This window comes from Macaca mulatta, chromosome 10 (assembly GCF_049350105.2).
Source record: "Macaca mulatta isolate MMU2019108-1 chromosome 10, T2T-MMU8v2.0, whole genome shotgun sequence".
Lineage (NCBI taxonomy): Eukaryota > Metazoa > Chordata > Mammalia > Primates > Cercopithecidae > Macaca > Macaca mulatta.
This window is the reverse complement of record NC_133415.1, coordinates 11,787,711-11,812,239: the sequence shown is the minus strand read 5'-3', so window position 1 is coordinate 11,812,239 and position 24,529 is coordinate 11,787,711. Positions and strand designations below refer to the sequence as shown.

The window sequence follows — 24,529 nt, the reverse complement described above, 5'->3', positions numbered from 1 at the left end:
ATTGGGCGGCCTCGCTCCAGTCTCCAGTCTTTAGGGCTCCGGGCCTGCCCGTCTGAATCCAGCCCAGCAGGAGGAAGAGGAGTGCGGCTGAAGCCTAAAGGCTGAGGTGGAGACTTGGGAGTGGTGGGGCTTTGGCAAATGGGCAGCCCAGGAGCAGTGTGGGTGGGAGAACAGGGATCTCCAAAGCCCAGAAAGAACAGCTGCATCTGCCTAAAGAGAAGTCCGGGTAAGAATGAGAATTGCTTTATTATCACTTCTGACAATTTGGATTGGACTTCTTATCTGTGACTACTCAGAGGCTGGACCGCGTGGGTCCACGACTCGTGGAATTGAATCTCTGTATGGTGCCTCCCACAGTGTAGGTGCTTGGGAAATCCTAGTTCTGTCCCAAGTCCCCTCCTGCTTGGATTCGCTGTTGCTTTTATGGCTTAGGCCCACCCCCACAAGGCCATAAGAGCAGCCCCTCGGGAGGGCTCTGGGCTGGGTGCACCCTCGCTCCAGGTGTGCCCTCGCTCAAGGTGCACCCTCACTCCAGGCTCACCCTCCAGCCATGCTGCTCTGCAGTCCCTGGCCCCCTTCCAGCCCTGGTGGAATCATTTGGCATTCTTGACCTGGTGCTTGGGCCGGCCTTGCAGCCTCTGCAGGGAGCCATTTCTGGCCACCATAGGCCTGCTCTCCCTCAGCCCACCCAGCCTGCTCCCAACACTCTCTTTCCCAGAAGAGGCAGGAGAATGAGGCAATTAGGGTAACCAAGGTTATTAAGGCGGAAGCAAAAGAACAACAGGTGCAGCCAGTTCTAGGCAAGATTGGGCAGCACACAGGCCACACCCTCCCTCCTGTCATAACAAGGCGGGAGTTTCCACCTCAGCCTCTGATTGGCCGTAAGTCAGTCTCCACTTCAGCCTCTGATTGGTCACAAGCCAATCCTTCATAGGGTGTAACCAATTGGAGGCCTCTAAAGGGCACCTGGGGTGTTACCAAACGTTTGCAGTTTGATAAAACCCACTTGCTCCAGCCTGCTCCCACTCTGTGGATTGCACTTTCGCCTTTCGACACGTCTGTACCTTCCTTACTCTGTTCTTTTGTTGCACTGTTTGTGCGTTTTGTTCAGTTCTTTGTTCAATATGCCAAGAACCTGGACAACTCAGCCAAGACCTTCCATCTGGTAAAAAGAGAACTCGGGCAGGAGGGGCCGTGCCCCACCCCACCTGAAGCTTGAGATACTTCCTAATGTTCCTGCTGGGCCCTGGCCCTGCTTGGACCCAACTCCTTGCCTGCTCAGCTCTGCTTTCGCCGTCTCCAGGACATGGGATGCTAACAGAAGCCGTGGGTGAGGAGGAGCTCCTGAGCCAGGAAGGTGGCCGGCTTCACCATCACTGGCCTGGTCCTCTGCGGAACAGACCTCAGAAGCGGCCCCTCTTGAAGGCATGTTTGGAATAGGCCGATTCCTTTTGGGTGGGTGCTAATTCCTCCCAGTTTTGCTGGGGAGGGCCTGATGGGCGAACTTCCATGCCTCCTTTGACCCAGAGGTGGTCTCCACCCACTAGTCAGGCAGGGGAAAGATCACCTGTAGTTTTCCACCTTCCTACAGCAGGCCCACACCGTCCTGCCTATTTCCCAACACCTCCCTGCAGAGTCACAGAAATGGCAGAGTTGGAAGGGCCCACAGAGGGTCTGAGCCCACACCCCACAGGCCCTCATGCACAGCTGCGTCCCTTGGCTCATGCCAAGCCAGGGCCAGCGTCTATGTCTTCAAACTCCCAGCTAAAGACACAGGCTTCATCCCGTCTCCCCACCACCTGTCTCTGCACAAGTGGTTCAGGGATTTGCTCTGAAGTGAGCCCGAATAGCAGACATGACTCAGCTATAAGCTATAGTGACAGCTCCCTGCCCTTCCCCCCAGCCCCCTTAGGCCTCACGCTGAGACTGCCATCCTGGCTCTCAACAGTCCAGCCGGATCCACTTGTCCTTCACGTGGGTACTGAATGCGTCTCCTTGCAGAATAGGTGTCTTCAAACCTCCCTGAGCTTTAAACATAAGGATCTTGCAGACTGAGGAAGGAGGGATGCTCACACCAGGAGAGGCAGCAGGGCCTCACGGGACCCTGAGTCACACCTCCGGGTTCAGCTTTCTGTGGCATGCCTTCACTGTTGTTATTTAAATCACTCTCTCCTCTTCTGCAGGCAGGTATCACTGACGTATGCAGATGGAGTTAGGTGTCTTATGATGTGACTCCACTGTGTGTGGGTAGCAAGATCTATGTCCTCAAAGTGAAGGTCACCCTGAAACCCAGCCAAGGTCAGCGGCTGCCATGGTTTGGAGGCAGAGCTGAAGCCCATCGGTGTACAGTGGATGGAATTAGTTGTAGCCCGTTCCACACCGTGATTCGGAGAGAGCTTATTTATAAGAGAGGCTTTTTCTCTAGGTTGTTAGAAAGCAGCCACTGTGCAAAGTAATATAAACTCAGCTGTAATTTTGAAAATTGTAACATGTCACCAAGTGATGCTGATGCCATGGAGTGAGAGAAGTTTCTAGGAGACAGGGAATTCAGGAGAATGAGAAGGAGAGAATGGGCCAGAGCTTCAGAAGCCCTCTCCAGGGCACGGGCAGCTCTGTCTCTGGTGTGGCCATTGTCCCACCCTGATGGAATTCTTTCCCCAGCAGGTGTTTCCCAGATGTTTGGGATGCTGCAGGCACTGCGCTAGGTTCTGGTGGCCCTGTCCTTAAGGGACTTATGTGCTAGAAAGGACAGCAAGAGACTAGAAAAGGGATGAGGGTCCCTGCATGCGTCTCTGACGTCCTTCTGTGTGGTTCTGCCATGCGCTCAGGACACCCCTGCCTGAGTGGCCTTCATAACTTGTCCTGGTCTCAGGGCCTTTGCACGCAGGATCCTCTTTCTGCCCAGGATGCTGTTACCTTTTATCTTTTCAAGACTGGCTCCTCATCGTGCAGATCTCAGCTCAAAGTTCCCTGTCTGGAGGAGTCTTTCTTGATTAGTCTTATTTGTTTGAGACAGGGCCTCACTCTGTTGCCCAGGCTGCAGTGCAGTGGCGTGATCACGGTTCACTGCAGCCTCAACCTCTCCTCCTCAGGTGGTCCTCCTGCTTCAGCCTCCTGAGTAGCTGGGACTACAGGCATGTACCACCACGCCTGGATAATTTTTGTATTTATTTTCATTTTTTTTTTTTTGTAAAGATAGGATTTCTCCATGTTGCCCAGGCTGAGCTTGAACTCCTGGGCTCAGGCAATCCGTCCCAAAGTGCTGGGATTACAGGCATGAGCCACTGTGCCTGGCCAGATTAGTTTTACTCTCTACCCTATTTCTTATTAATTCTGCTTCATTTTCTTGACAGCTCTTACCACTCTCTGAAGTTCTTAGCTGTCTGTTGTCTGTTTCCCACTAACTGGAACATGAGATCCATGAGAACAGAGATCTTGCTTGTCAGTTGTTCTCTATTAGATCCTAAAAGCTAGCCTAGAATAGTCTAGAATAGTTCCTGGCACAGAGCAGGTGTGCAGTAAATATTGGTTGATGAATGAAGTTTCACAAATGTCTACTGAGCACCCACTCTATGTCAGCCACTGTGCTAGGCACTAGGAAATTGTAAGTCAATTTACAATGTACTGTGCTGCTGGCCGTATTTCAGTTAATCTTTGTAAGTGCCTCATTGGGAGGGAACTTCCATTTTGTGAACTAGAAAATGGAGACCAGCAGTATCAATAACCTGAGACCCTAGTTTATATTGCCAATTATTTTCTGCCCCAGTGACAGCCGGCTTCGCCACATGGCTCACTTTGGCCAAGAAAATAGGAGAGAAGCAACACTTGCAAGAAGTTTTAAAAGTCGTCATGCGGTCCCACCGTTTTTCTTTCTCCTCTGCCATGAGAACGTGGCCACTCCTTCAGCCCGGATCCTGGAAAGATGGAGATGTGAATCAGAGCCTCATCCGACAGTGCTGATGTTTACCCCGAGTCAGAAACAAACCGTGAGTGCTATAAGCTGCCGGGAATCGGGCTTGCTCCCAACCATAACTTTGCAAAAGCTGATGAAGGCATTGGGTTAAGGATTTTGAGAAGGGCCTGCTTTCTGGGGGACACATCTGTGGTTAGCTAGAGATGCCTTAAAGAGGTGGGAAGATGCCGGGCAGCAGTTCATAGTCCCTAAAATGCTCACGTATTGTCCTGCTGAACAGGTGCCCCGTAGGTTTTCAGTCGGTGCGACCACACCCGCCTCCTGTCCCCCACAGCCTCCTCTTCCCACGGCTTTTCTCCCTGGTCTCCCGTGCTCTTCCTGACTTTACCCTGTACTCACCACAAGAGCAGGCATGTGGGAAAATCACTTCACCTTCAAACCTCAGTTTCCCCATCTGTAAGAGGGAGGCTGACACCACCTGTCTGGATTATGTTTAGGATTAAGTGAGTTAACGTGGGAAAGTGCTTAGCCTTCCATGGTGTGCACTGCATGAGTGACGGAATAAACAAATGAACACATCTAGAGAGTCTGGAGCCAGAAACTTCCCTGGCCCGTGAAGTGGTCTTTGGATCTGGGCTATTCCAGTCCACACTCTTTGGGCTTGAGCCCCTCTGGAAAGGCTGATAAGGTGAGTGTTTCTGAACCTACAAAAGTGAGGTGGCGGTGACCCCAGCAAGGGGCAGCCCTCCCAACAAGCATCATTTTGAAGCAGGTGACAGCCTCATCTGCCCTGGGGCGGGGGTTGGGAGGTGAGAGTGTGTTAGAGCCCCTGAGCAGAGGGACGCCGCCCTGGCACAGCTGTTCTCTTCTGAATGCTACTCCTTGGGATGCAGGCTCCCTGGAGCAGGGCAATTGATTTCTGTACAGCAGACACAAAGGCTCACGCAAGGTGGGACCTGGAGAGATGCTGAGACAGTCCATCAGTTCCAGGCCTGGTGTTTGGCCTATATCCTTTTCAAAGAAGGCAGCCCATCAGCGGCTTGGTACCCTTGATGTATGCCAAAAAGCCAGGCACTGGCTTTGCCAAAATGCTCCTCCTTGTGAATTAATGGAACCGCAAATTCAGCTGGAGGAGCACATGCGTGTTGCAGAATCATCTAACAGTGTCAGGTCAACCTAAAATCCCAGGACTATGCGAGATGTGGGAATCATGGAGATGGGAGAAGGCAATTAATATTTTTTGAGCATCTGCTATGTGCAGGGCATCTTGTAAGCATGATTTCCTTTTATTCTCACAATAACCAGGCAAGGTGGGTACGATGACTTTCCGAGGCAGTCGAAGGAACAGAGGCCTGGAAAGGCTGAGTATGGTCTGGGGCCACAGAGCAAGGAAGTGTCAGGGCCTGGGCTCAAACCAGGATGGTCTGATCCCAAGAACTGTGCCTTCCAGAAGCAGGTGCCTCCCACACCTGTGTGTCGTTTCCGAATGGTGACAAAGCCACACAGAAGGGCCGGCCTTGGGTTACACTGAGTTCTTCTGGGATCAGAGCCAGGCCAAGCCTGGTGAGTTCCCGGGGGACGTGCCTGCTTTTATTGATGTGTTTGTTCACATCTGAGTAGAGGAGAGGCTGCCTGTGGGAAAAGGGTTACAGGTCAAACTGTGTTCCTCAGAAAAGATATGCTGGAGCTCCAACCCCAGGTGCCTCTGCATGTGACCTTATTTGGAAACAGGGTCTTTATAAGGGTAATAAAACTAAGATGTGGTCATGGGGTGAGCCCTAAGTCAATCTCCTGGTGCTGTTATCAAAGGGAAATTTGGATGCAGAGACCGCCACGTGCATAGGGAATGATGTGGAGAGGCACCAGGAGAAGGCTGCTGCCAGGCAGAGGACTGAGCGGTGCACTCATAGGCCAAGGCATGGACTGCCACTGTCACCAGGAGAGTGGCAACAGAGGGGGAGCTGCATTCTCCCTCACGCCCTCAGAGGGAACCGAGCCTGCCGACGCCTGTATCTCAGGCTCCCAGAACTGGCAGAATCAGCAACTGGTATTTTAAGTCCCCCAGTCGGTGGCTGCCTGTTAGGGCAGCCCCAGGGAACTAGCACAAGGGCCATCGTGGTGTACTTGGTTTCCCTCTGCTGTTGGAACCCCTCATCTTGGTTCCCAGTGACAACAGCCCTCTTCCTCTGCAAAACCAGAGCCCTGCAGCAAACAGAACAGCTCAGCCTCTGGCCGAGGGCTTTGGTGACGTTTCTGGTAACACCAGTATTCCCACTGGAAGTTCCCCCCGTCCCCTGCCTCTGTCCCCAAAGAGCTGTGGTGAAGATGGTGTTCTTACTGTATCACACCGCGAGTGCCGCTGCGTGGCCCAAGGGATAGAGGAACATTCCGTAAGGCCCGGAGACCTGGGCATTCCTCCAGCAGAGAAATCACGGGGAAAGACACGTGCTCACTCCCAACCCTGTCCCACTCCCAGGGTTATTTACAAACTCTTTAACATTTGCAATTTTAATGAATTAATCGATTGTCTATTAATATTGAAACATCTGTATTTATTTTTCCATGTGGTAATGGTCACATGCTAGGAAAGTGGCAAACACTGCTATGCTCTAATGGTAAACGGCGGAACAGCATCGCCGCAAACCGCAGGACATTAGTCACTGAAATTCACCCTCTTCCCGATTGTCATTGAGGCGTCTAGATGAAATCAGTGATAACCATCCCCCTGCTTCGGCTCATCTGCAGACTCTGAGGGGTCCTGGCTTTGTGTAACATCATTTCCAATAACTTCGACCTTCTTAGAGGAAGAAGCCAAGATTAATGAGCCACATAAAAACACTAATTTCTATATATTAGAGATGATGAAATATGTCGACGGCTTAAACAAAACTAATCTACGAGGTTAAGAATATAGAGGCCGGGCGCGGTGGCTCACGCCTGTAATCCCAGCACTTTGGGAGGCTGAGGTGGGCAGATCACGAGGTCAGGAGATCGAGACCTTACTGGCTAACACGGTGAAACCCTGTCTCTACTAAAAAATACAAAAAAAACCCAATTAGCCGGGTGTGGTGGCGGGCACCTGTAGTCCCAGCTACTCGGGAGGCTGAGGCAGGAGAATGGCATGAACCTGGAAGGCAGAGCTTGCAGTGAGCCGAGATTGCGCCACTGCACTCCACACTGGGTGACAGAGTGAGACTCCGTCTCAAAAAAAAAAAAAAGAGGAATATAGAAGACAATTTTAAGGGCAGAGACTCCATGTTGACTTGTTGGCAGCTGACCAAATCTCGATGCTTCCCTGTGCTGGGGGAGGGGCTGGGGGCCGTATAACCAGCCGGAGAGGATGCCTCCTGTTATGGACTGAATGTGTCCCTCCCAAATTCAGATGTTGAAATCCTAGCCTACAATGCGATGACATTAGGAGGTGGGGCTTTTGGGGTATAATTAGGTCACGAGGGTGGGGCCCTCATGTGGGATTAGTGCCCTTATAAAGGAGACCCCAGAAAGCTCTCTCACCCTCTTTCTTGCCTCGTGAGGCTTTAATGAGAAGTTTTCTAGAACTGTGAGGGCTACATTTCTCTTGTCTACAAGCCACCCAGCCAATGGCATTTTGTTGCAGCAGCCCAGATGACTAAGATGTGGCTCGCATCAGAAATCCTGAGGGAGGCACCAGCCCGCTGCTCAGAGCTGTGTGACCTTGAGCCAGTGACCCAGCCTCTCTGAGTCTCCCATTCCTCCTCTGCCTAGCTCTCCAGGGAACAATGAGGCCAAACGGAGCTGTGGTACGTGCTTTCCCGACTGTAGAGTGCTCCACAAATGTCAGGAAGCACAAGGCCCGGGGACTTGGCCAGACTGAGCAGTGGAAACCTTCTAAGGCAAACCACCAGTGTATCCCGCTAACTTGTAGGTTCACTTTTTCCTCCCAGAGCTTCTTACAGTAAAATAAACTAAATAAAGCAGAGAGCTACAGGCCCCTGGATGAGGCTTGGCAGCCACCCCACCCCCACCAAGCAGCAGGTAAGAGCTGTGGGACCCCCTTGTTCCTAAGCCGCACACCATTCCTGTCCTTGACGGGGACCACGGTTGGTTAAGGCGATAATTGCAGCCATCCTCATCAATACAGCAATGACAATTTAGAGGCAGAGGTGGCAGAAGCACACTCAGTAGTGGTCCCCACAGACAAGTGAGTACACTGGCACCCATCTGTTGAGCTGCAGACAAATTCCCCTGGGAAGGACAAGCCGTGGTCAGGAGCGGAGCTCAGTGGAAAGGCCACACCCTCTGCTGGGCGGCCTTTGTGGAGAGGGTTGGGAAAGCCCATCCCCCTGCAGGTCGCACAGCTTCCGGTGGCTCCTATTTATTTTGGGGTACACATGAGGATCTGACGGACAGGGCTGGAGGGGCAGCCCCTGTGTCTCTGTAAGTGTCCCTTCCTCCTGCACATATGAACACAGGGCAGTTTTGGCTAAATGGTTTCTTGACAGCCCCAGGGGGAACAACGAGGCAGTGAGCCTGCTGGGCCTGCCCCTGGAGACCATGCCTCCCTGCCTGCCAGCAAGACCAACCTCCGGCCCCGCCCGCCCGCCTCTGTCAGCCTCCAATCAGCTTCTCAGTGAGGTCCCATCGGTGCTTTCTCCAAAGGCTTTCCAGCTGCTAGCCGGTGCTGTCTGTGTGGGTCTGTTACTGACTTGCCATTCTGACCTTGTGAAATGGAGAGAAGCTCTCGGCGGTGCTCGTCCCCAGGAGTTAGATCTGTTCTCCTGTGAGAACGGCTAAACCTGGCCTTCTCACTGGCGCGGGGTGATGGGCTTGTTTTCCTCTTTTGCTGGTTCACTTTGTCCTTGGAATTGGTGCTTTTCACACTGTGTTTACCCTCACATTTGGCTTAATCCAGTGAGGCGCTGTTTCTCATTTCCCCCCGACTTTTGGCTTTGGGGAGGTGGCGAGGGCGTGCGCAGGTGGAACAGAACAGGTTTTGCGTTAACAGAAGCTGCTCCTTGGGGGTTGGGGGCCCTCCTGGGCACACCCCTATACAATGCGTGTGGCGGGAAAGCAGACGCCCAGCAGCAGCACAGGATGATGAAACTAACCGCTAAAGAGACACTACTAAGTGCCCCCACTTTATTTTTCAGGAGTATGGACATATTATTGCTTTATGTCTCTGAATTCATGTTTTTTTTCCTTTAGTCTCTGTTGGCTATTTCTGGGTTGCTCTGTGTGATTTTCAGGAGCATATTACCTACTCCAGAGACAGAGACCCCACTGTAGTAAAGGAAAATTCTCCCCTAGGGTGAAGCAGTGACAATAGTCCCCAATTAAAGCGTGTGGGGGCTCCGTGACATTTTCAAGGTTTGATTAGGTGAGAAAGAGAAATTGGGACAGGCTCTTCATCTCCAAACCAGCTCTAAAAATGTTCTACTCCTGTCCCAGCCTCTGCTGATTTGGGTCTTGACATGAAAGGGGCAGGGAAGGGGTGGGGGAGTATGGGAGGAGGCAGACAACCCTTCACAAACAGGAGCCACCGAAAGAAGATCCAGAGGGTCTGGGTGCGGCTGCAACCCAGCAGCTCTGACAGTGGGACTGGGGCAGCCTGAGAGCGGGAGAGACTTGAGGGGCAGGGGTGGAAGGCAGAAGCAAGGCATGGCCCGGCTGGACCCGCTCCCCTTCTTCCCGTGTGCGTAGCCCAGCCAGTGGCACCAACTGTGAGGCAGTGTGTGGCTCTAAGCAAGACCATGGTTCAAGGTCTGGCTTTGACCCTGACTACTGCCTGTGTGGCCCTGGACAAGTTCCTTAGCTCTTTTTAGTCTCTGTTTTCTCATATACAACGTGACGATCTAATACCTTCCTGGTAGGGTCGTTAAGAGGATTAAAACATGCTCACGACGTGGTTAGTGTTCATCAAGTGTCAACTAGTATTATTATTATTAAACCGGAATTTTGGAGCTCATCCCTATTTAGAGATACAGTCTCACTATGTGGTCCAGGGTGGCCTTGAACTCCTGGGCTTAAGCAATCTTCCTGCTTCGGTCTCCAGAGTAGCTAAAACTACAGGCCCCACTGCACCTGGCTTCAACCCCATTTTTAACATTTATTTTTATTTTTTAAAGTTTTTCTTTTTTTTCTTTTTTTTTTTTTTTACCTTAAGTTCTGAGATACATGTGCAGAACGTGCAGGTTTGTTACATAGGTGTACATGTGCCATGGTGGTTTGCTGCACCTATCAACCCGTCATCTAGATTTTAAGCCCTGCATGCATTAGGTATCTGTCCTAATGCTCTCCCTCCCCTTGCCCCCCCACACCCCCAAACAGGCCCTGGTGTGTGATGTTCCCCTCTCCATGTCCATGTGTTTTCATTGTTGAACTCCCACTTATGAGTGAGAACATGCGGTGTTTGGTTTTCTGTTCCTGTATTAGTTTGCTGAGAACGATGGTTTCCAGCTTCATCCATGTCCCTGCAAAGGACATGATCTCATTCTTTTTTATGGCTGTATAATATTCCATGGTGTATATGTGCCACATTTTCTTTATCCAATGTATCATTGATGAGCATTTGGGTTGGTTCCAAGTCTTTGCTGTTGTAAATAGTGCTGCAGTAAACATATATGTGCATGTGTCTTTATAGTAGAATAATTTATAATCCTTTGGGTATATACCCAGTAATGGGATGCCTGGGTCAAATGGTATTTCTGGTTCTAGATCCCTGAGGAATCGCCATACTGTCTTCCCTAATGGTTGAAGTAATTTACACTCCCAACAACAGTGTAAAAGCATTTCTATTTCTCCACAGCCTCCCCAGCATCTGTTGTATCCTGACTTTTTAATAATCGCCATTCTGGCTGGCATGAGATGGTATCTCATTGTGGTTTTGATTTGCATTTCTCTAATGACCAGTGATGATGAGCTTTTTTTCATATATTTGTTGACTGCATAAATGTCTTCTTTTGAGATGTGTCTGTTCATATCCTTTGCCTACTTTCTGATGGGCCACCCCACATTTTTAACCAATCTCTGAGTCCTGGAACCTTTTCCACTTCTCTTATGTCTGTCAACTTTTTTCCATCTCTCCTCTTTCACCCTACTGCCTCTAGCTTATGTCAAGCCATGGCCTTTGTTTGCTGGTTGCTCGAGGGAGGTCTGTTTGGTGGTGAGAGGTCAAGAGCATTGCCCGCGGTAATATGCAGCATGGTGGGAAAGGACTAGAAGTAGAAAGGAGTGAGGTCTCTATTTGCCTAAACTAGGGTGATGGCCAGGTGAGTGGTACAGAGGGGGCAGGAATGAGACCCAGAGAAGACAGAACAGACCAACAGGGCCCAGGAACTGGATGTTGGGGAGAGAGGAAGAGGAAAGACCCAAGTGGCGTCTGGAGCTACTGGTGCCATTACCAGAAAGAGAAAAGCAGAGGAGAGGCTGGGAGGAAGATAATGAGCTCATGATTTGTTGTGAGGTTGAAAACAGAAAATGTGTGCAAAAGTGCTTTGATATCTACAAAATGCTACACAGATGCAAGTGATTCTTTCACGACATTTAGATAAGACGATAATCTTGTTAATGATAATCCTGGCAGCGATACCTGCTTCAGGGATTGATAGCTGTTAGGCACATTCTGTTAGGAACCGAACAAAATAATTCATCTGTCCAAAGAAGTACATGTGTAATCCAGAAATAGAATCCAAGATTCTCATCCAGCCCTGCCATCCATTTGTTCAATCCCTTTAAACCTATACGTGAGAAATTCTTCCAGTGTGTGCTCTCTCTCATGCCCTGTTGTGGCTAAGAGGGTGGCCTCTGAATCTGAATCCCAACTTCGCCACTTAGTAGCTGGGTGACCGTAGGTAAGTTGCTTAGACTCTCTGTGCCTCAATTTCCTTTAAAGGCGCTATTATACCTATAAAGTAGGTATAATAAAACAAAATAGGTATAATAGTAGTCCCTACCTCAAAGGATTGTGGTGGGGACTGAGTGGGTTAATACATGTAAAGTACTTTTAAAATAATGCATGGCACATAGCATGCACCCAGCAGTCTCCTAATTGCCCTCCCTGTCCTGCCTTGGCCTCTGCAGTCCGTTCTCAACACAAGAGCCAGTAGGAGCCTTTGAAACACTCCACACAACTCATCATGCTTCTGCTCAAAAGCTCCAATACGCCCTTTCTCGCAGGGTGGGACCATAGGCCTTATGGTGGCCTAGAAGCCCCCACCCCCTTACCTCTCTGCCATCCTCTCCTGCCACATCCCATTCCACACATGCTGGCTACCTGCTAGTCTGTGAATATCTCAGCTATAAGCAGGGCCTTTGCACTAGCTGTACCCCCCACCTGAAACGTACATCCCAGAGATCCTTATGGCAAACTTTACCTTCTTTAGTCTTTGCCCAAGTGTTACCAAACCGTAAGCCTCCTCCAGTCGCCCAGCCCTTTCTATCCCTTCCCAGCTCTGGTATCTTCATGGCACATGTTTGTTGCTAATAATATGCTACATAACTCCCTTATTTATTGTGTTTACTGTGGATTGTCTCTCTCCTGTCCACGAGAATGCAAGCTCCACAAGGGCAGGGCTTTAAAACAATATCTTATTAACGAATGCATCTTAAGCACCTAGAGCAGAGGCTGCATTCAGTAGTAGTAACGAAATTGAAGAGATATTCATTTCTAATAGTAAGAATGTCTCCAAGCTGTTAATCCATCCTTTGGAACTCAGAAAGCATCTCCCACAGACACCGTCCCTGGGTGGCAGTCTGGCCACTTGTGGCCTGCGGCAGGCCTGGACGGACGTGCTCACGTCTCACCTTTGCTAGACCTGCCGGTTCCTCCACCTGGAATGGCCTTTCTGTTCATCTTTGTAAGTCCATGTCTTTTATTTTGAAGGGGTAGATTTTCCAGGCTACCAATAGCTTAGACTTCTAATTCTGTCCAAGAGGCTTTTGCTAAATCAATTAGAATGCTTTCTAAATCCCAAATATTCTATAGGGGGACTCATCTTACTAGATTCAGAATTAGAATCAGAACAATATTTATGAATAATAACCTGTGAGATGAACCAAAACATAAAAATGAAGTAGACTTTTCATACATTGTCACCTCAGCAGCAATATGGACTGATGATTTGCTAATTTTATTGATGGTTGATTTAATCAGTGATAGTGAATAATAAAAAATGCTCACCTTATCAGCAGACAAGCTGATATATACTGCTCAACATTGCTTTTACCACCTTTATGATGTGCTGAAAGCTTTTCAGTTAAATAAATGAACTATGATATAAGAACAGAAATGTGAAGGAAGTATAATTTATCCAATTTCTGACTGTGCAACTGTTTAAGAACTCTGCACAGACCCAACAGGATATTGGACCAAAAAATGTACGGGCGGTATTTTAATGATTTAGCCTGACCATGTGGCATCTGCTATACAGAATGCAATAATACTCCTTTATCTTTGCCCTCTGTGATTCAACTTCTAGGATGTCTCCTCCTCCATGCTATAGAGTTCTGTGTTACAAGAAAGATGTAGTATACAGTATAGGGGACAAGTTCTCAACTGCAGCCCGAGTGAACACGTAGACGGTGGTATGTTATAATGGAATTTTACTGTTTGAATAGCTGCAAATGCCTGAAGCCATCATTCTGCAATAATTACCATATCTTTGAGAACTTTCTGCACCGTCAGTGAGAAAACAGAATTCAAAATTACCAAACAAAATCATCTTGAAAACCGAGTTTCTTCTGAGCCAATTTTCTCTTTTCTAAGCCTGCCTGCTGATAAAAGGTGGCACATATCTTCTGGCTTCACAATAATATGCTTGGCCTCCTCAAGTTACTTGGTGTTCTGCGAGAAATAAAAATCTCTCAAATCTACACATCTAAACCCTTTTTATCACATCTCAGAATCTACTCTATTAAAAATAAAGTAAAACCTAGAAAACCAGTCCACAGTATATTGAATGTGTAACTGATTCACCCAGTTGTTCTCAGTATTCCCTTTCTCTTTAAAATGAAAGCACACAAAAGGAGGGACTCCTTGCATATTCAGGGCAAACCATTGTCACAATGAACTCATTTGGAATGGATTTTGGAAGCTCTTTAGTCTCCAGATTTCTATGACACTCTATTTTTGATACGATCCATTTAATTGTCACTCAGTCTTTTTCTTTTATTCAGTCTGCACAGATCACCTAACCATCACCTACTGTGTCACTGCATAAAATCTGAAACTACGGCGATTCAAATTTCTCACGCACCATGAGTTTTGTCCATCCTGTATTCAAGCTTATCCAGTGCTCTCTTGCCCCCAGCTTTTGAACATGCTGTCCTCTCTGCCTAAAAAGCTCTCTCCCCTAACTCATTTTGCTGGACTGAATCCTGGTTATCCTTCAGGATTCCATTTGGACTTCATTTCCTCCACGCAGCATCCCCTCAGGCCCCAGTTGGAGTTGGTTGTCGCGCTTTATCAGGCTCTGCCACACCACGCTGTGCTCCCAAATTTATAGGACCTACACATTGCCAGTAACTACCCACTTAGCTGTCTGTGTCTCCACTGAACTAGCTCTGAAGACAGTGAGCACGCCCGTCCTGCCCACTATGGTGTCCCAGTGTCTAGCAAACTGCCTACTCATCATAGGTGCTTAATACATATCTAAAGAATGAACACATCAGTAATTCGACAGTAAGCAAACTGTAAAATATCTTTATAACTGCCTTATAAAATAGGATCCTCAAGTTCCAAAGTACTTAAGAGAATAACATCTAATGAAGTATTTTTAATCTAAGATAATTACCAAGTCAATCAGAATACAGCCACTCTTAATTTAAGCCAACTTTGTTCTCTTCATTTAATGGAATTGGCTAAATAGAGGCTCAAATAAGCGCTTGTTAATTATATTAATTAACACATGTTTGCATGGTTGCATTAAAATATATGAGCGCTCTAAAATCTAGTTAATATCTGAGGTTACCATGTGCATGTAGTGAGCTCACAGCAAGTAAGGTAGTTTCTTAAAGGGATAGTTTTGGCTGCCTCAGTTATTTCTGGGGTTTCTCTGAGTATTCAAGATACCCAACGCAGCACCTTTTGGTTAGGGGGATGGGGAGGGAGGAAAGGTTGTCTCTGGAAGTTTTTACCTTCTCCACTCTTAGCAACGTACAGCTAAGAAATTTTACAGCCAGTGCAAAAAGGGGATGCTGCATCCCAGTAGTAACTCCCTAGGAATCCACTGGCAGATCTCCCAGATGTATGGAGAAAGCCCATGGAAGATGTCTTCCTATTTAACTCTTATTTTATTTTATAAAGAAGTTTATTTGCATTCCCTTTTGTATTCTAAGGGCCTGGTACAGAGCCTTACAAATAGTAGGTACTCAGGCACCTGATAGGTAAACGATCACAGAAGCCACTTTTCCCTAAAGGCATTTGCTGAGTCCAACAAATTCCAACCTCCATTTTGATGGTGAAAGAACAGAAATCACCTTCATAAAGGTGGGAAGTCTAACATGAGATGCTCCTTACAATAAAGGGAAATCTAATAGCTATGCAGTGAGAATGAATTGGAGATAAACCAACTCTTATGAGGAATTTAAGTCTGAGATTAACCTACGTATTCTAGAGAACTTTAAGCCATGACCTTAACTGACTTAACCTGTGTGGCAGTACACCAGGCACTTGGCAGGAATAAAAAGCAGGTTCTTGTATTATTCATACAAATAATTTTTCAAGTATCATGACCAGCACATAGTCAAAGATAATCAGGCACACAAGGAAATACAACACCATGAGCACAAAACAGCAGAGATATCAAACTGACAAAAAATAAGAACTTTTGCTGTTATTAGTTTATCAGTATGCATGGAAGTTAGGAAGTATACCTCTCTACTTCTTCATAATAGGAATTAGAATATATTTGGAGCCAAAAGACAGTGAAAATACTGCATACCAAAACTCATGGTAAAATGGTAGAGCCATTTTGGAAAAGAGTTTGGCAGTTCTTCAGTAAAATAAACATAAGAGTTACCATATGACTCAGCAACTCCACTTCTAGGTATATGCCCAAGAAAAGTGAAACACAGTCACACAGATGTTCACAGCACCATTATTCACAATAGCCAAATAGTGTAAACAACCCAAATGTTCACCAACTGATGACTGGATAAACAAAACGTGGTATATCCATACAATGGATGTTACTCTGCCACAAAAAGAATGTCAGCTACATGCTAAAACATGAATGAATCTCAAAAAATTATGCTACGAAGTCAAACACAAAAAGCTATATTATATAATTCCATTTGTATCACATAGCCAAAGTAGGCAGATTCATGGAAGCAGACAGTAAATGAATGGTTTCTGGGGCTTGGAGGAGGCAGGTATGGGGAGCAGCTGCTAATGGGGATGAGGTACCTTTTTGTGACGATGAAAATGTTCTGGAATTAGATAATGGTGATGGCTGTGCAACCTTGTGAATACACTAGAAATCACTGAATTATACACCTTAAAAAGGTAAATTTTATGGTACGTGAATTATATTTCAACTTTAAGGGCTTTGTGGGATGCAGGTATACATTTAAGCTATTTATAATCTTAAATGCATATATTAAATGATTATTACTAGTTTGCTGGTAAGAATACTCTCTAGCTTACTTAATATTCTTTTTTTTTTTTTTTTTTTGGACAGGGTTTCACTCTGTCACCCAGGCTGGAGTGCAGTGGTGTGATCACAGCTCACTGCCACCTCAACCTCCCAGGCCCAAACAATCCTTCCATCTCAACCTCCTGTGTAGGTGGGACCACAGGCACATGCCACAATGCCTGGACAAATTTTCTATTTTTTGCAGAGACACAGTCTAGCTGTGTTTCCCAGGCTGCTCTCGAACTCCTAGGCTCGAGTGACCCTCACGCCTCGGCCTCCCAAAGTGCTGGGGTTACAGGCATGAACCACCATGCCCAGCCTAATATTCTTACCAGTAAGAATTCTATACTAGTTTGGTTAATATTCTTAATAGTAAAGATATATTTGAAAATATCTGCAATAAACATTGACTTATAAAACTATAGCAAATTTTATTTTATTTATTTTTTTATTTTTTGAGAACCCAAAGTTTTTAATGCATTAGAAAATATAGGTAAGTGTAAAGAAAGAAGTAATTTCTCACAATCTTACCACCAATGGCAACCAATATTAACATTTTCCATGTATATAAAATACATGATATTTATTTTCAAAATGGTAACAAGTTGTATATTTTCTTTCATAATTTCTATTTTTAAAATTATACTTTAAGTTCTAGGGTACCTGTGCACAAGTGCAGGTTTGTTACCTATGTATACATGTGCCATGTTGGTGTGCTGCATCCATTAACTCGTCATTTACATTAGGTATATCTCCTAATGCTATCCCTCCCCACTCCCCCAACCCCACGATAGGCCCCGGTGTGCGATGTTCCTCTTCCTGTGTCCAACTGTTCTCGTTCAATTCCCACCTATGAGTGAGAACATGTGGTGGTTGGTTTTTTGTCCTTGCGATAGTTTGCTGAGAATGATGGATTCCAGCTTCATCCATGTCCCTACAAAGGACATGAACTCATCCTTTCTGTGGTTGCATAGTATTCCATGGTGTATATGTGCCACATTTTCTTAATCCAGTCTGTCATTGACGGACATTTGGGTTGGTTCCAAGTCTTTGCTATTGTGAATAGTGCCGCAGTAAACATACGTGTGCATGTGTCTTTATAGCAGCATGATTTATAATCCTTTGGGTATATACCCAGTAATGGGATGGCTGGGTCAAATGGTATTTCTAGTTCTAGATCCTTGCGGAATCGCCACACTGTCTTCTACAATGGTTGAACTAGTTTACAGTCCCACCAACAGTGTAAAAGTGTTCCTATTTCTCCACATCCTCTTCAGCACCTATTGTTTCCTGACTTTTTAATGATCGCCATTCTAACTGGTGTGAGATGGTATCTCATTGTGGTTTTGATTTGCATTTCTCTGATGGCCAGTGATGATGAGCATTTTTTTCATGTGTCTGTTGGCTATAGCAAATTTTAAAAGAACCGAGTAGAATTCTAGAAATAAAAAATATAATGACCTAATTAAAACCTGATGGATGATTTGACAATGGACTAGACATAGCTGAAGAGAGAAATGATAAACTGGAAGGTAAGTCGGATAATAATTACCCTTGATCATGTAATTAGTATGTTCACCTAAGTGTTGTGAAGTATCAAAATGTCTGCAACTTACCTTCGCATAGTTCAGTAGAACATGTCTCTCTATCAATATAATGCATATATAAACATGTTTAGCAACAGAGGGAGATAAGGTGAACATGGCAAAATGTTAACAATTGGTGAATCTATGTAAAGGGCATATATTCAGTGTACAACTGTATACTCTTGGTTTCCAAAAACAACAAGCTATTATTTAATTCTACCTGGGTGATGGCTTCTTCTCAGTTTCCTTCATTGGCTCTCCAACTTTTTCTTAATCTCTTTGTTATAATGGCCTAGGGCTCAGGCCTTCGACTTCTCTCCATGATCAAGCTTAGTCCGTTGGGCATTTCATTTCTTCTCATAGTTTTAAATAACCACCAAATCCTAACTGCCTGCCTCTGTTCCAATGTAGACTCCCTCGCAAACTCGGCTTTCACATCCAGGTGCCTACTTGGCTATCTAACAGATAATTGAAATTAACGCATCCAAAATTGAATGTCTCTAAATTTTCTCTACCTACAGCCTTCCTCACCTCAGTTGATGGCAATGTCTTCTGAATTTCAGTTGCTTGGTCCAATACTTTGAATTTGTTATTGACTCTTCTTTCTCTTATAAATATTTTGTCCAAACCATTAGTGAATCCCTGAACTAATAACTTCTCACTCACCCTCACTATGCCCTCCCTGCTTTGAGCCATCATCAGTTCTCATCTGGATACCTGCAACAGCCTGCTAAGTAGTTTACCTGCCTCACCTCATGTTCTTGTACCAGTTCTCCTGCCAAAGCAAGAGCAATCATTTAGAATCAAAGTTGCCAGGTGCAGTGGCTCTCGCCTGTAATCCTAGCACTTTGGGAGGTCAAGGCGGGTGGATCATGAGGTCAAGGGATTGAGACCATCCTGTCCAACATGGTGAAACCCTGTCTCTACTAAAAATACAGAAATTAGCTGGGCATGGTGGCGGGCACCTGTAATGCAGCTACTCAGGAGGCTGAGGCAGGAGAATCGCTTGAACTCGGGAGGTGGAGGCTGCAGTGAGCCAAGATTGCGCCACTGCACTCCAGCCTGGGTGAGAAAGCAAGACTGTGTCTCAAAAAAAAAAAAAAAAAAAAAAAGGAATCAAAGGTCACGTATCATTTTATATCCTAAACCCTATCCTAATTTTTATTTTCACAGAGTAGAAGCCAAAATCTCAAACAATGTTTGTTTTTTTTTTTTGTTTTTTTTTTTGAGATGGATTCTCACTCTGTTGCCCAGTGGCTGGAGGGTGGTGGCGCGATCTCGGCTCACTGCAACCTCCGCCTCCTGAGTTCAAGCAATTCTCTGCCTCAGCCTCCCGAGTAGCTGGGATTACAGGTGCCCACCACCATGCCGGCTAATTTTTTTTTTTTTTTGGTATTTTTAGTAGAGTTGGGATTTCACCATCTTGCCCAGGCAGGTCTTGAACTCCTGACCTCGTGATCCACCTGCCTTGGCCTCCCCAAGTGCTGGGATTACAGATGTGAGCCACCACGCCCAGTCTCTAACAGTGGTTTTTAAGAACCTATGTCATCTGTCATCTTTGCTCCATGACCTTGATCTCTGTCTACTCTCCCCTTTGCTCACTTCACTCCAGCCACACCAGCCTTCTTGCCATTCTTCAACCACGCCAAATTCCTCCAGCTTTAAAATCCTTTCACTGACAATTCCTTTATCTCCTAATCCAGTCTGCATGACGAAAACCAGTTTCAATTTGTCTGGGAGCAGGACCCTGGCATTAGTATATTTTTAAAATGTTTCGTATGTCTTCAAAATAATCAGGATTATTTTAGCCTTGAGTTGGTAATTGTTGAAACTGAGTGGTGGGCACATGGAGCCCATTACACTATTCTCTCAGACAAATATAAAACAACAACAGCAAAAAAGTTTCTGTGGTGATTCCTGTGTGCAGCAGGGTTGGGAATCACTGGCCTGTAATCCCCAAATTGGATTGTTTTGCCCATAAAGAACTGAGACATTTCTATTTGAAAGGCTGTCTTAATGAATTAAAAAGATACACATAAGATGAAAAATATCAAATTTATTTTCTAAAATAGAATAAAAGGATGGATTTGAATTCACTTTGCAATATACATGGACAGTAAAAACATTTGTCCCATGTCCTGCTTGTTTCCATTTAACTCCCAACACTAGCCTCTGGAAGAAAGAAAACATTTCTGGCCCTTGGTTTGCAGAACCTAAAACTTGCAAAAGAACGTGTGAAATGTATACCCCAAGCTCGATCCTCCTAGGTCACCTCAGAAGCTTGTTAACAAGCTCCATACAGTTGAAAGGTCAAGAGCTTCTTTCTGCCTCCTTATCCAAAAGCTCTTGAATAGTCATTTGCAGTTTGAGGTCCTACCACAATTTTCACTAATACTTAACCCATTTGAGGTACAGAGCATCAAAGAATGAAATTCTCTTCTGTTTCAAATGAACTAATATCCAAATCTGAAATTATCAAAGGTGACATCTTTCCCTTTTAAAAAATAAACCACCCAAATGAAATTATTAGTTTGAAAGATACTTGTTAATAAACCTGAGAAGGAAAAATTAAACCATCCCCTTTTTTTTTTTGCCATAGTAATATGAATTTATACAATATTAAGTCTTGGGGAAGTGGAACCACACGAGTTCTATCAAAAATAGACATTGTGATGATTAGATCTGATCCGAGCTCCCCTCAGAAGACTGAGGGGCCTGCGAGGACTGGCTTATTTGTGAACTATTCAGACTCATGCTCATCAGGTGGTTATTGATGACATTAAGTTCTTGGATCACTGTGCTCAGATCTTCATGTAATCTAGCGATTGCACATTTTACCTCCCTTAAAAGAACACTAATGGAATTCTCTGCTTCAGGTTCCCTGGGGAAGTCTTTGGTTGACTGAAAACCAGAGCAGGACAGAGGGATGAACTGGTCTACATTTTGGGTGGAAAACTCTCCCCAGTGCCTACTAGAAATATGACTTACATTCTTTTTAGCAGAGTCAGAGTTATTTGGAAGAATTCCCAGTAGATTGAGGCTATCATTTTCCTCTGCATCAGAAGACACTGGGCCCCTAGAAGCAAAGGAGTGATGCAGCTTGGTTGTCTTATCTTCCTCTTTAAAGGAGGTAGAAGACAACTGTTGATGGGACAAAGTCCAGAAGGAAGGTCCAGCCAGAATTGGGGATAAGAGATGAGCTGACTTCTCTGGAGAGGCTAAATCAGGAGATGACATGGATAAAGGAGAAAAGGAAGATGCTCCCTCAGAGGCAGTTGAAACTAAAATGTGTAAATGAGAGAAAAAGATTTATGCAATATACAAATGAGAGTAATAGCTAAAATAATTTTATAATGTAAAAGCCTATCTGGAAGGGCTCAACATAAATAAACTGCTTAGAATTTTAAATGTTAACTATTCATAATAAGCTTAAAAAAACCCAAAGCAGGAAACTAAGAAACTCTACAGATGTATTATATATCAATAATACCATGGAAATGAAACTAAAATAGAATTATCAATATTCATCTTGACTCATCTTGACTCAAACCCTGCCCAACATATTTTTACACTAAACTTAATCAGAGAGAGCAGAAAAGTATTAAACCCCATTCTACTGACTGCCAGCATTTTAAGTTGGTATTTAAAGTAGAAAGTGTGAGAAACCTGTAACAGATTCCTTCAACTTTTTAATTTTTTTCCCGTAGAGATTATTATTACAAAATGAACTACCAACTACAAGTACCCAAAAGTTAGTGAAATAAATATTTTTCTCTCTATAGTGAAATATAATCAAGACTGAAGTTCAGCACATCTGAGATCTAGAACACTTTAGCACATGTATATAATCATTTTTTTCTCACCAAGAAACTATAAGTGAAGTAAAAAGCATTCTAAGCCTTTTTTTTTTTTCCATAAAATTACAGATTTGGGAAAGTTTTTACTTCCCTTTAGGCAAAATCACATTAAATCTCCCACACTTCATTCTAAATCATTATTTCCCAAACTTTTCTGAGAAACAGTGTGTTCCTTCAGATGTTAGAAGATGTGTTGTAAAAACAGGCTTCATAGTCAATACAACTGGGCAATTGTATACTGTGCTTCCCAAAAGGAGATTAACAATGTCCATCAGTGCATTTAAAGTTCTGAGAAATCTTCAGTAATTTATTTGTTTTGTAAGCTTTCTTAAACATGGAACTTTCTTCTCTTTTTCCTGGAATGTCTATTTACATTCACTTATGATATGTGATACAAATTGGTGGAATCCAGTTCTAAACTCTTTGCAATGAACTCTGAACCTGCTACTTAAAAAAAGTTTCACTGTAAGTCACAGAAGAGGGAAATTGATGCTTACTAATGAGAACACATGGCTTATTTTTCTACATTATTTTATTTTGCTTTACATATTCAGGTCCCTTCTAAACTAAATTGGACCTCCTGTAAAAACTATGGCCAGGACAGGCAGCTTCTATTTTTTGTTTCAAAGCTTTCCATGGCCTATCTCCAGTTCTCAGGAAAAATTCCAATCACAAAACTTTTTTGGGGATGAAATATATTCTCAGCTGATGCAGCAGCAGGGACATGAAAAGGAAAGCAGGAACTTCATCAGCACATGGTCAAGAAAAGCCAAGAACAGTTAGGAATCTAGGTCAGGCTAATCGAGACAGTCTATCTTTGGATTAAAAAGGTGGAAAGATGGTAGTGGGCATGTTAACGACGACAGCCATGAGAAGTAAATGTTTGGAGAACCTGCATGTCTGCAAATGTCTATACTCTACTTTTAGGCTTAATGATAGTTTGGCTAGATAAAGAATTCTAGGTCAGAAATCCTTCTTTCAGAATTTTGAAGGCCACATTTCACTGTTTTCTTGTTTCTAGTATTGCTGTTCAGGGGTTGGAGCCATTCGAATTCTTACTCATTGCATGTAACCTGTTTTAGCTCTGAAGTATTACAGAATTTCCTCTTTGTTTCAGAGGGTTTGGAAGCTTCCCGGTGATGTGCCCTGAAGTGAGACTATTTTCATTCACTGAGGTCAATTCAATCAGGCAACCTATTTCCTTCAGCTCCAGAAAATTATTCTAAATGATTTAATCACTTACTTTCTCCTCTGTGTTTTCTCTGTTGTCTCTTTCAGAACCTCCTCTTGTCAGATGTTAGATCTCTTGGACTAGTCTTCTAATTTTCTTACTTTTCTTTCCCATTTTCCCTACCTCCGTCTTTTTGCTTTACTTCCATGTAGATTTTATCAACTTTAGTTTCCAATCCTCATTGATTTCTTATATTTCTGCTATTATAGTTTTAAATTTCCAAGAGCTCTTTTTTTTTTTTTTTTGGTTTTCAGAAATTCTTTTTGTAATGCCTTGTTCTTGTTTCATATACTGTATTCTCTTATTTCTTTCAGGATAATAATAAGCTTTTGAAAAAGTTTTCCTTTCCCTTCATAGTGTATGTTTCCTCAAAATTATTTTTCTTTGTTTTTGTTTCAGTGTTTTATATTAGAAGTTTTTTTTCAGATGTTTGGTACTCCTTGCTGTCTGCTTATGTTTAAGGATTAAAAGTTGAAAGGAACTTTGAGTGTGTGCATGACACTTGTCAACTTTGAGCTTCAGTGACTAGTCATTTGTTGGGGAACCACTAATGTCATTATCTTTAGTTCTTTCCTCTAGGCCAGTGAGGCTCTAGGAGAAAAGTTGTCCTGTCTCCTACCTAGAGGGTAAAGGTCTAGTTACCAGGGTGCTGGGAGGCCAGCAGGGGGAGGGGGCTGCAGCATTCAGCATTTGGTTTACATATCATCACATAATCCTGTGGTTTTGGTGACAGTGCCCACACTTGTAACTCTACCTAGCATCTCTCATTTCAGAGACCTTCCATCTGCCCTCTCAAACAAATCTTCAGGCTCTGCCACAGGTTGCAGAGGTAGGTGGGTATTCATGGTAATTGTTCACCTAAGGACTTAACTACTTTTCAAATGCCTGGTTTTTTTGTTTGTTTGTTTGTTTTTTCTTTTTTTAGAGACAGGACCTTGCTCTGTCACCCAGACTGGAGTGCAGTGGTACAGTCGTGACTCACTGCAGCCTCAACCTGGGCTCAAGCGACCCTCCCGCCTCAGCCTTCCTAGTAGCTGAGACTACAGGTGTGGGCCACCAATGCCTGGCTCTTTTCTTTAATTTTTTGTAGAGAAGGGGTCTTGCTACATTAGCCAGGCTGGTCTCAAACTCCTGGCCTCAAGTGATCCTCACTCCTCAGCCTCCCAAAGCTGGGACTACCTCTGTGAGCCACTGTGCCTGGCCCCCTCAAATAGTTGTTTTTAAATTCTCTTGGTTTAGCACCAGATGGAGTAGGTTTTATAACCCCGTTTTAAATATGAGGCAAAGGAATCTGAAAGAGGCTAAAAATCTTTCCCAAGACCACAAGGCTA

At 44.8% G+C, this 24,529-nt stretch overlaps 1 protein-coding gene and 1 long non-coding RNA gene across 2 annotated transcripts in view; one reads left to right on the top strand and one right to left on the bottom strand.

Moving 5' to 3' along the window:
- Positions 1-1,028: 1,028 nt before the first annotated feature.
- LOC144331683 (uncharacterized) overlaps positions 1,029-24,529 on the top strand; it is an 84,475-nt gene continuing 60,974 nt past the window's right edge. Inside the window, exons 1-2 of the long non-coding RNA XR_013399051.1 lie at positions 1,029-1,455; positions 3,767-3,986. This is a non-coding gene — a long non-coding RNA (uncharacterized LOC144331683). The remainder of the gene's footprint in view (positions 1,456-3,766; positions 3,987-24,529) is intronic.
- Positions 20,152-24,529, bottom strand: part of ENTHD1 (ENTH domain containing 1) — a 148,571-nt gene continuing 144,193 nt past the window's right edge. The window contains exon 7 of the mRNA XM_001099911.5: positions 20,152-21,391. Coding sequence (XP_001099911.1) covers positions 20,787-21,391 — 605 coding nt within the window. The 3' untranslated portion in view covers positions 20,152-20,786. The remainder of the gene's footprint in view (positions 21,392-24,529) is intronic.